The sequence below is a fragment of the Mus pahari genome, chromosome 4 (assembly GCF_900095145.1).
Source record: "Mus pahari chromosome 4, PAHARI_EIJ_v1.1, whole genome shotgun sequence".
NCBI lineage: Eukaryota > Metazoa > Chordata > Mammalia > Rodentia > Muridae > Mus > Mus pahari.
The window spans coordinates 133,619,905-133,632,853 of record NC_034593.1 but is presented as its reverse complement, the minus strand read 5'-3'; the positions used below and the strand labels follow the sequence as shown (position 1 = coordinate 133,632,853).

The window sequence follows — 12,949 nt, the reverse complement described above, 5'->3', positions numbered from 1 at the left end:
TCTTCCCTTCCTCTTTCCCTTACTTTTTCCCACCTCCCTACCTTCTCTTTGTTATATCTAATGGAGCAAAGACATTTCACTGATGGAGTATATGAACAATGTTCCAGGCTTGGGTTCTAGTTCCGGTTCTTCTCAGACCCAGCAGATCTCCCAATTCTACCAAGGGCGGTAGGAACCCTTGAAAACAAGGGGCCCTAGATGAGAGTGACAATGTGTCCTGAGGAACATTTTGTACACACGGATGCTGGCTCTGTGTTGTAGGACTCTTATTGGGCTGACTATCATTATGGCATGACGCAAATGTGTAGTCATATATGTTATAAAAATGAGTCGTGAATGCTAGCATCATCTGTCAGAGATAGGAGTCACTGACAGAATTTGGTCTGAAGGAAGAAGGCAGTTCACAGAAATCAACAAGGTGAGTGTAGAGATTTTCAATTTGTGCTGACCACAGCAGCTGCTCCAGACCTCCAGTGACAGAGACGATGCCACTCGCCAGCTCTCAGGTGACTCTGTCATCCTCCTCACCACTGCCTGTCTAGATTCCAGAATCTCACAGGACCATGGCACCAACAGCAAGGCTCAGGCTCTGTCTCTAGGGTGCTTGGTGACATTTCTGGGGCTAAGAGGACAATCCACTTCAATATAGCGTGAACCCCTCCCAAGTTAAACTAAGTTCTAAGACGAAGAGCTAATGTTTTTCTAGTAATTACTATGCACCAAATGCTGACTGAGTTTTATAAGCATGTGTCTTGGCACCTTCCCGACCATAGCAAAGGTACTGTCTCCTCGGACAGATGGGAACTCCAAGTGACAGAGAGGTTAGCTAAACTGCCCAGGGTCACACAGCCTGAAAGTCACAAAGGATTTAGTCTGATTCCCTCCCATGGTCCAAGTCCTCTCTCTTACTGTCTACTTTGTCGAGCATGTGGTTTGAGAACTATGGGTCAGTTAGCTCGCAGAAGAGGGTCAGAGCCATTGAGGCCTTGCTTCCAGTTTTGCTTGTCTGTTAGAGCATCTACATTATGAAGAGCGTGTGAAACAGGAGCAGAAGTGCTCACAGCACAGTGACCTGACGGCAGGAAGTACTGAGGCCCTGCTCCCTTCTCTCCTTCCCAGGGTGGGACTCTCCCTGAGTACTCTTTGACTTCAGCCTCTCCCTCATGTTGGAAAATGGGGTACCCATTTGTTGTTGATTACAACATGGCCTCCCCACAGGTTCATGTTTAAACATTTGAGCTTCATCAGGTGGCTCTAACTCAGGAGGCTTGGAGCCCTTGGGAAGTGAAGACTTGCTGAAGGAAATCACTGTCTCTGGGGAAGACCTTGAGGCTTATAGCCTAGCTCTGCCTCTTGTCTTCTGTCTGTGTCCTTGCTCCTTAAGGCAAGCAGCCCGACACTTGTGCCACCACAGCCTCTGGCCACTCTGCTACCACGCTGTCCTCAGCACAGATTGCACCCCGAAAGTTGTGAATCAGATAGGTCTCGTCCTTCCTCAAGTATTTGGTCACACCAAGAACACCGATAGCACACTCCTAGCCGCTGCCCACTCTGCTGGCACACCTTGGCCACAGCCACTAGAGGCTAAACAGTATGTGAGCAAGCCTAGCTTCTTCTTCTTTGAGGTCCAGGTTTTCAAAAGCCACTGGACTTCTCCAAACCCCAGGTTCCTCATTTATTCATTCTGTCAAAGTCTAAAGTAGCGCGTCCCAGGGGACTAAAGGAGGGCCTCCCACTAGTCCGTGTGAGATGGGAAGAAGAAAATACCTAACTTCTTGTCGTAGTTATCACAGGCCTTTGCAACAGCCCTAAGCAATTATATTGTGTGTATATGTGTGTATGTATGTATGTACATATATGTGTGTGTATACACACATATGTGTACATATATACACATATATGTGTATAATACACATATATGTATATACACACACACATATATATGTATATACACACACATATGTGCTTTTTGGCAGAAAGACAGAGAAGAAGAAAAGAGAAAAGCAAGCTCTTTGACCGTAAGACCTGGCTTTTCAAATATTCCTGCTCATAAACCATGGGATAGAGGCATTGCAGATCAGACTCCAGCACATACAAACACACACACAAATGAGGATTAACACATGATGCTCAAACCTATCAAGTACAATGCATGATGGTGTTTCTTTTTTATTAGATATTGATTTTTTTTTAATGTATTGATTACAGTCTTGCCATACGACCTCCTCTTTGATCAGCTTCAGTGGCTGATAACCAACTGTGGTCTAGAAATATGAAATAGAGCATTCCAGAAGTAAAGAACTCATAACATTACGGAACACAAGTGCCCAGCGCATCCCTGCTGAATATGATGCTCTTCCTTTAGTTACCATGAAGCTTGTAGGTCAAACCCATGGTTAGGCTGTCACAGCGGTCCTAGCTGAGGAATCCTTATATTAGTTAGCACTGATTCCAAAGAGCAAGAGTACTTACGCTGGCAACCGGATATGACAAAGAGAAGCCATAAAGCACTACTTTAAATAAGAGGGAGGGGGATGGAGGGGGAGGGAGAGAGACCCATATGTTGAAGTTGATGAGCTCTGAACAGTTCCTGTTGTTAATCTAATTTATACAATAAATTCACCAGTATGTATAGAGTTTGGTACTATTTAGTATAAGCTATCTATCTTGGAGTACGTTAATGGACTGCAGCCTACACGTTGAATCACCCTACGGGACAGGAAGTCTCCTGGAAGACTTTTTTTTTTTTTTTAAAGCATAGGTTCACAAAGCCTTTCACCTTTTGTTTTGTTTTGTAAGACATTGCAACATAGAAGAAATTCCAGCTGGTTTCTGGTCCCTGTGCCCATAGATCACGTGGTATGCTGTTTGACCATAAATACGGTTTTGTGTGTATGTTACTGCAGCTGATCAGGTTGTTGACAAGTAGGGTTTCAAAAACTAGACCTTATGCAGGGGCTTGGTACTCTTTGGAAGGAGGGATCCTATGTCTCCCACGTCTTCTTACTGAGTACCAGTAAGCAGCTTCCTCCATGGGCAGGGAACCACACACATCACAGCCTCGGGGCTGCTGCACTGTGAACAGGAGGCTGCTCTGACTTTCCAATCATGGCAATTCAATATTCGCAGCACCGCCATGGCCACCCTGAAGAAGCAGTCTACGGACCCTGACCTGTACACTTTCCTATCCGACTGAGAGTTCGGCCAACCGGTCCGGCTCACTGTTGGACTTTCTCCCGTGGGATAGCAAGCATCTGCAGCCCCGGGCCCTTCCTGCTGCGCTACAGCAGCTTTGGGCATTTCTACCATCACCTTGTTACAAATTATTGTTTAGATTTATTTATGCAATTTTCTGTGCATTGAATGTTTGGCCTGCATGCATTTATGCACACCATGTTTGTATCTGGTGAGTGTAGAGCTCAGGAGAGGGAATCTTATCCCCTGGAACTGGAGTTCAGGATCGTGGTGAGCCAGGATGTGGGTAGCAGGTATCGAACCTTCATCCTCTGCAAGAACAAGTGCTCTTAACCGCTGAGCCTCTCTCCAGTCCCTACTGTCACTTTTGATCCTGCTGTTTCTCATATTTAAGATATCTTCTCCCACACACATAATTACTTCCTTTCCTTCCAGACTATGCCCCAGTCTTTCTAAGACCCTCCTCCTCCTCGCTTTCCTCTCAGGAAGCGAGACAATGCTTATGAATTCATGCACACACACACACACACACACAGACACACAGACACACACACAAACACACACACGCACACACCCATACACATATATACCACATACCATACACACCACACACATACACAAGTACACATCACACACATACACACACACACCACACCGCTTGCCTCTTAGAACTGTTTATGAATATTTATGGACTGAGTTTCTAATATTTCAAAAACATTTCTAAGAGACTTTGAAACTTAATCCTTTATGAGTACTCCTTACTTAAGATTTATCTTTTTTTTTTTTCATTTAAGTACCTAAATCACACAACTATTAAAGACGCCAGTTTTAAGTGCCCCAGCTCCACATTCTGAGAAGCAGTGACTATGACTGTAGACCCCAGAACCGATGATTTTTCTAATATCCATCATTTGGGAGACATTTGTGCAAGACAACTGAATTCTTACAAGAGTAGCATCTGAAAGCTTACTCTCTGGGATGCCATGAGATGTTCTCATAGAAAAAGCTCTACATTAGGCACAGTTAATCCACTCTTCTATGTCAGCTACTGCCCTACAGGAGTCTCATTCACTCATCCTTTCATTGTTTCTGCATTTCTCTCTGTAACACACAGACACGCACACACACACACACACTCATACATATATAGCAATTACCACATACACATACACACACACCACACACATACACACACATTTATACATACCACACACATATGCAAATACACACCACACACACACACCACAAATACACAAATACATACCACACCCACACATATATACAAATACACACACTGCACACAGACACACACACCACACATGGTCACACACCACACACACATACACATTCACATATACACACACCTTTTCCTTTCCCTTTTCTTTGGCTACTTACATCTTGGAAAGAACTTAAAAACCATCCATTCACCATCAGATTAGGAAATTTACCACCCTCAAAAGATGAAATTATGTGCTTTAGGTCACTTTATAGAAAACTTTCCAGGGATCTGGAAAGCCCAAGCTTGCCATTAAAGAAATTAGAAGCTAGAAATCTTAAACCATTGCCACCTAGCTCTTCAGTTTCATTTCCCTCTCCCTCACTTCCTGTCTTCCACCAAATCCCTCTGTCTCACCGCCAGAGAAACTTCCCCAGGTCCTCAGCACCCACTGTCCCCTTGTCACTAACCAATTCCCCAGCCTGATACACTGGAATCCCATAACTTCTCCTATCCTTGGCAATTTCACTGTTTATTCTGGTTTTTCTCTTATCCAACACCGCGCCTGTTGAAACCACACAGTCCTTTATTCTAAACTCTTCCATAATTGCCAGCAAACTCACACACGACAATGGCGCCTGTGCCGGTTGTAGACCCTCCCTGACCCCTGGGGGACAGAGGCCCTTTCAACCTCGTGCTGTGTGGTATGGACAATGTGCCGGTGATCTTGCAAGCAGACAGGCAATTCCACAGAACTAATGGCCAAGCAAATAATCAACCTTACAAACTGAGCAGGAGACAGGTTCGTCTCATTGACACACCTATTCACAATAACCTGTCTTTACCAGAAGTGTCAATAGCCTGTGTGGTGCCGGGGGAAGTAATGATAAATTCACACTTGTTCTTTCGTGTATTTATAACTCGGGAAAGGGAGAGTGGGGTGCTTAAAGGAGAGGGCTGGTCAGAAAAGATAGCGGCAAACACACAAACAGGTTTGAGTAGGGCTTGGGAGTTCGTTTTGTTGGTAAAACTTGCCTTGCAAGCTTGTGCACGCACCTGAGTATGGGCCAAAGGATATACATTTAAAAGCAGAGCATGGTGGTGTCCACCTGTAATCCTGGTCCTCAGGAGACAGAAATGGGTGGATTCCCAAGGCCTACTGGTCAGAAATTTAGCCTCCTTGGTGAGCACCAGTCCCCCGAGAGACTGTCACACAAAACAAAACAGTGTCTGAAGAATAATATCTGAAGTTAGCCTCTTACACACACACACACACACACACACACACACACATATGCACACATTCTTACTCTCACACACACCAAAACCTATGCTCTCTCTCACACACACACAGAGATCTGTACACCTGCACACTCACACACACACAGAGAAACCTGACACATGCATTCACACACACTAACACACACACACACTCCAAACAAATCAAAACCGCCTGTTACAGGTGGTAGCATCAAGTACGTACATTCTTGAGGCCGTGGCCAACCACCAACAGGGAAATGACATAGAGCACATTGCTTAAACCCCGAATCTGGTTTCTCTACCTGGCTGAGGCAGGATAATTAAAACACCAGTCTCCCAGAGCTACCATGAGGATTAAATAGATTAGTACTCATAAAAATGACTCAGGGTAATGCTGGGCACATACTGGGCACTACATAAATACTTATTTAATAGGCCCTTGTTTTAAACCATCGTCCCGGGTATCTGCTAACCTTCAAGTCCTAGAAACATAGTGGTAGTTTCTGTCCACACCACCCACACTGAGCAGCCAACATGGCCGAAATGCTCTGACATCTGCAACCCTCTTCTCTCCCACACAAACCACAGGAAGTCTGGGTCCTCTGTTCCTAGGTATTTTGGATCAAAGAGCCTCCACCTTGCTTCCCTTTCCTTGGTGGCTGACTCTGGGCTTCCAGGCTGCCTTCATTTCCCAGGTCCTTCCTGAGGCCCCTCTGCTGGCCAAGCCTTACTCCTGTGCTCCTCCATGGGTCCTCTTGCTGACCACACTCACGCTCACTTCCGGGGTAAAGTGAGAGCCTGTGATCTGCTGGATTCCAGCACCATTTTCTCCCTGCAGAATCCCCCAAAGGTTTCTAAGCACAGGACAAACGCCTGGATTCATGACTCAAGCTTCTTCCCGTGAGTTCAGGATCTGCACTCCATGTAGATGTCTGAAAGGATCTTAACCTGACCAAGCCTGAACCCAAACTCCTGACCCACCCCCTCCACCCCACCCCCCACACTCACATACACAACACACACACACTCATACACACACTCACAAACACACAGCACACATATACACAGCACACACTCACAAACAAACACACAGCACACACACACAGCACACGCGCACACACACGTAGCACCTCCTCTCCCATCTTCATCATCTCTTTAATCACACTTTCCACCTTCCCCTCTCCTCTCACCATTATCAAGGCAAATGTTATCATTTCTTCCCGTGAACACCACCTTTTGGAGAAAGGGCATCACTCTTTGCCCAGCCTTGGCTTGAACTCTATGTAATCCTGAGCCTGGAAGGTCCCTTCAAGCCCATCTTTAAAGCACACTGGGGATCTGACCACTGCCTCCAACAGTGTTCTTGCTCTTGGGAATCTCTCCCCCCCCCCCGAGTCCCAGAATGCCCTCTTACACAGTTTGTGCTTCTGTGCTCTCCTGCCCCAGCATCTCCCCAAAGCAGCGGTAGAGACAGATGTGTCGATCCCTGGCCGCTTCTCACCTCACCCAGAAACACCAAGGTCCTTACGGTTGCATGGCCCTACATAACCTGAGTGGGCTAACCTGTCCGATGGCTGACTGGCCTCTTAGCTTCCTTCCCTCGGCATCTTCTGTCTGCTGACACATCTTGAAGATCCAGGCTGTCCCTTCAATAGCTCATCACAGCCCGACTCCAAGGCCATGCGCGCCATCACATGCCTTTGGCAATCACAAGCTACACTGTGTGGCACCTCATCTTTCTGCTTGATACATTTTTTTAGCACAAGACTTATCTTCTAGGTCCTGCCTGCACTGCCTCCCCCATCGGAGCACATAACACCTTACTATGAGACCGTGAGCTCTGTGAGTGGGGACTATGTATGATCTTTTCACTGTGCCTTCTGACTGCACAGTGAATGCCTGGCACACAGTGCACATTTGTTGCCTGCCATGTGGTTGGCTGCATGCAAGGGAACCCTGGCTCACTTGGCTCTGCTTACCTAAGACGGTCATCACCGTCTTCATCAGCTTCATGGGAGCCCTCCGGCGGCTGATGGAGCCACTGGTGTGTGGAGATAAGACGTTGGTTTTCCTTTTAACATACATGTAGATGCGCACGTATACCACCACCATGATGAAGAAGGCCAGGAGGTTGGACACAGTCCAGAAAATGAGGTAACTCCTACTGTAAATGGGAGCCAGAGAAGAACAGGCCGAGATGTTGCAGAGGCAATTCCAGCCCAGTGTGGGGACGGCCCCCATGAAGATGGCAATGGCCCACACCAGCAGAATGAGCAGCGTCACCCGCTTTTTGGTCAAGTTGCTGTGGACTCTCATCCTCATGATGGACATGTGTCTTTCCACAGCAATAACCAGCAAATTGGCCAGGGAGGCAGTCAGGCTGGTGTCTAGGAGCCCCTGGCGGAGGAACCAGCGGTTGACAGTCAACGTTTTCGACACTGGGCCAGTGTTAAACATCAGGAACACATAAGCGATTCCGGCGAAGAAATCCGCAGCAGCTAAGTTAGCCAGCAGGTAGTAGAAGGGAAAGTGGAACTTCCGGTTTGTGATCACCGCAGCGATGACCAGGGAGTTAGAAAAAAATATAAAGAGGCAGAAGAATGTCCCCACACACAAGACGATCACAAGCTTTGTCCCTGTCCACTCGTCCGCTGTGTCTGTGTTGCTTCTGTTGTAAAAAAAGGCCATGCTCTTATCATAGTGACACTCATTCATGGTGGACAAGAACTGTGCATCCTAGAAAGGAACACAGGAAGACCGGCATCACTCTGGGCAAAGTCACTTGCTAAGCCACCTACTGCCTCTATGACACCCCTCCCCCAGGTGACTCCTTTCAGTAAGTTCACTCCTGGCCTCCTACCTCAGTGCAAGGCTTGCATGCAAATCATTTCCCTGGGTAGGCTGAAAGTTCCAGGAGGGAACTGTGTCTCTTTAACTCACAGCAAGATCTAGAGGCTCTGCTCGCCCCCTGACAGCTAACTGAATAGCTGGCTAGTGAATGAACAGACAGATGATCCAGGAAGCACCTGTAGGTCAAATGTGCTGCCTTATGATTCCCAGTCTGCACCAGTGACAGTAACAGTGTAGCAGGAATCATTAATAAATGTTTTCTGCTGGTAGCATCCAGGCCAAATTTCTTATTTATAAGTTCTGTCTGTCATTAAGAGCTGGCAGGTATGCCAGGCATACTCTTGCCAAGATAATGGTGTTGGATTTTTCTTCCGTGGCCAAATGCCTTCACCAAGAGATTGATTTCCACCCCTCCAATTCCAGCCTTGATCATCCTTCACTGGCATTTCATTTCGGGCTACTGTTACAACCACTTATTAAGCATACGGTGCAGGAATGGTGACTCTGGTCTCAGTCCTCCCTCCCTTATCTTCTTCCTTGTAGTCTCCTCTTCTAAATGGCACCAATGTGAACTTTTAGGCTGGATTTTCCACTCTAATCCCTTCAACTCAGTTCCTCTCCCAGGACACTTTCTGACCCACGGGCGGTAGGGGACAAGGCCTCTACAGATGCTTCTGACATTTAGGGTTTGTACAGATATCCAACCCAATGCCCTTGCTAAGTGACAGCAAGCCCTTGAGACTTGTGTGAAGAGGGGACACCAAACTGTGGTACCAGGCTTACAGGGCTGGCACTGGGCCTTCTAAGCATAAGACCTCTTGGACCCCAAAGGTAGAAGAGCCTAGACAAGGCAAGTCTCTCGGGTACCAATTTCTCTGTGCTTTGTGTTCCGCCTCAGAGCGGTCTGTGCTCTGTGTGGTCAAAACTACGAAGGGTCCCGTCAAAAACCACTGGAGTTGAAGGCCAAGATTCTAGCTTCAGAATGGAAGGGATCCCTCATAAAAATAAAACAAAATAAAAAACCAAAACAAACAAAAACCAACCAAGGCTGGGATCTATCCACTGACGAACCACAGGCTCAGCAGACCTAAGTGTTGAGTTGCCTGCCTTTGGAAATGAAGTGTGTGTAACTGGAAAAGTGGAGAAAGAAACCCAAGTTTTCAAACTCCCATAAAGACTAAGTTGCAAATTCTGAATTTTTTTAATGGAATAACTGTTATGAGAATAAGAAATCCTTTTGTCTTGAAGAAGTTGAGCTATCACAGGAAAACTATGATTAACAGATCTTATTCCAAGTAGGTCGCTGCTTGCTGTACAAAATTCTATATCTGAGAGAGAGAGACAATGGGTGGAGGGTGGGGACAAAGCTCACACCGGGAATTAATGCAAAAACAGAACAAACAAAACAACAACAACAACCACCAACATGAACCATCAAGCAGTAAGCACAAGGTCATGCCATAAAGTTGTGTTAGGACAAGAAAAAGTTCACAGTTATTCTAATTGTAAACAATTACATTCGGCTGGGCGTGGTGGCGCATGCCTTTAATCCCACCACTGGGGAGGCAGAGGCAGGTGGACTTTTGAGTTCGAGGCCAGCCTGGTCTACAAAGTGAGTTCCAGGACAGCCAGGGCTACACAGGGAAATCCTGTCTCAAAAAACCAAAAAAAAAAAAAAAAAAAAAAAAAAAAAAAAAAAAAACCCCAAAAAACTAAAACCAAACCAAAATAACAACAACAACAACAATAAAACAATTGCATGCATACAAACATAAACACACAATTCTAAAATCTAAACAGCTAATTTAAAAGACAGAATTATGGGTCATTTTTAAAAATACTATTTTTCTATTTCATCTATCTATCCATCCATCTACCCACCCATCCACCCATCCATCTATCTATGACATAGGATTTCTTCGTCAGTTCTAGCTGTCCTGGAACTCAGGCCTCGAACTCAGAGAAGCCGCCTGCCTCTCCCTCCTGGGTACTGAGATTAAAGCATGCTTCACCACTACCCAGTGACATGTAAAGACTTAAACAAGAGTTCACAAATTTTGTGTTCATTCTGCTTTCAGTTGTACATCCATTGCTCTGAAAAATCAGCTTAGTGTTCATAGGGAAAGTCTTGGAAACCTGTGACTCAGCCAGCATTCCCCAACTCTGCTCAATGAGGGCTTTTCAGTCACCGTAAGACTGTCTATGCAGACAACTGCATCCGGACACCACCTTCCATCGTGAAGGCTTCCTTGTCACCACGACCCCATCGCCTGCACTCGCTTCCAAGTTTCCTGCTGGTTCCCAGTGCAGATGAACCATGCATGATCATGTTCTCTAAGCTGGAAATCACCAAAAATCCTCATCAGTTCCTAACTAATGGCCAACTGAGCTCTTCTTGACCTCTCTCAGACTTACAACACAATTCTGTGATTCCAAACAAGTGAATAAGTCATTTTGCTCCTAAAGTGCTCTCTGCAAGGTATCTCTGAATAATTTGACTTGCCATGGCTTGGGAATGTTAGGGCCATATGCACAGACATATGCACAGACAGCCTGAAGCCTATTGGATGCCTAGAACTTTCTTCCATGTTAATGGGATCATTGGTCTCCAGCTCCCATTCCAGTCTGTTCTGCTCTGACAGAGTAGTGATCTATTATGCTCAGCCTGGTAGTGGTGGATTTGATCAATGAATGGGTGATCTGCTATGGCCCCTCCCCTTAATTGAAAAGTCTGAGTGAGGCGTCTTTACCACCTCACACAGCAGCCACCAAGCTCGGCCAGGGAGCTCCATCACTTATTAACTGCATGTTCTCAGTGAGTTAATACCTGCACCGTGGTCTAATTTAATTACTAATATTAATGTGTGCCCTGGGCCAAGCGCTAGACTAAGCATTTCACATGGGTCGCTACACTTCACCTTCCCAACAGGATGCGCAGCCATTTTTCGGAAGAGGAAACACAAGCACCTGCTGGAGGTCACACGGCTGAGAAGCAGATGTCTCTACTTGGGCAGCTTTCCCAGAAGCCCACACTACGCTGGGCTTCCTCCCCTTAGCCAAAAGCACCAGGCAGAACTGCGAATCCCAGTTAAGCCTTATGGTAACGACCATGTTACTGAAAAAGATGATGAATTCATGTTCAAAGACTGCCACACAGTATAGAACACAGACGGACATTCTAAAATGTGCACAGCTCTCTAAGCCGGAGCAACCGGATGCTGCACTCAGGCCATTTGCCCCACCCTCTGATTTATACCATTTCTCACCTCTGACAATATAGCTGGGGTCCTGGCTGCTCTTTCCATTGAGAAGGTACATTTAGGAAGGCATGCATTTTCTGTTGTTTTGACACACCCCTGGGCCCTGGAAGAATGCACACACACACACACACACACACACACACACACACACACAGCCTTTGGTTCCCTCGTCTTTTAAAACAGTCTTGGGATGGAGGGAAAAGGACATTAAAAAATACATGTTTGATTTTTACAGTACGCAGGAAGCGATATGGTCGCATGGACAACGCTAACTTTTATTTATGAGACATTTCAGCTGCCATTTGTTTTTATACCAAAGGGTTAGAAGATTTAGAAGTTCCGACCCAGACCCACAGGAGACACCAAACGTTGGAGCAATGACCACAACTTCAAACTCCAGTAATGTCAGACTTCATAAAATGGTGGTTTGGAAAGTCTATATGCGGAATCCAAATGAAAACTTCACTGGCAAAGCTCTCATTTAGATTCTCCCCAACTTGTAAAAAAAAAAAACCCGATAACCAGGCAACTCGGAATGTGGAAACAATTATGGAAATGAAGCCGTCAGAAAACCACGCAAGTCTTTTATTTCCAGCTACTTCTTAAGAGACAAGTTGTTGCCTGGCTTTTCGGGAACACACCCCTCTTCCAGAAGGAAACTCGGTACAGAGAAGATGGGGTGAGTTGCTGTCTGCATTTTCTCTCTCCGTGGCCCACAAACATAGAACAACCCTTTCCTCATTAGAAACCTCATCTAGGTGGGATTCAAATCTTAGTTTCGCTGCTACCTTAGGAATGCCAACATAGGTCATCTCGGTTGTTTAGTGAATTCAATAATTAATGCTAATGGCAAATCAGGACAGCAAGAATGATTTAAAAGCACCTGTAATCCCTGGGGCTCACATGAGCCATTACCTTCTAGGCCTCTGCACTTGCTGCCCCGTCTCTGCCGCTGCCTCTTTCCTCACAGGGCTCATATTCCTACCTCATTCCTGTGCAAAGATCACTTCATCAGACAGTCCTCCCTCACAGCTCTCTAAGCGGGAGCAGCCGATGCTGCACTCGGGCCATTTGCCCCACCCTCTGATTTATACCATTTCTCACCATCTGACAATCTAGCTGGGGTCCTGGCTGCTCTCTCCATCGAGAAGGTACATTTAGGAAGGCA

At 46.1% G+C, this 12,949-nt stretch overlaps 1 protein-coding gene across 2 annotated transcripts in view; it reads right to left on the bottom strand.

The window, feature by feature from the left end:
* Nucleotides 1–12,949, bottom strand: part of Lpar3 (lysophosphatidic acid receptor 3) — a 65,389-nt gene that overhangs the window by 36,828 nt on the left and 15,612 nt on the right. For both annotated transcript variants that reach the window (XM_021196782.2, XM_029537772.1), the window contains exon 2: nucleotides 7,651–8,407. In XM_021196782.2, coding sequence (XP_021052441.1) covers nucleotides 7,651–8,386 — 736 coding nt within the window. In that variant the 5' untranslated portion in view covers nucleotides 8,387–8,407. The remainder of the gene's footprint in view (nucleotides 1–7,650; nucleotides 8,408–12,949) is intronic.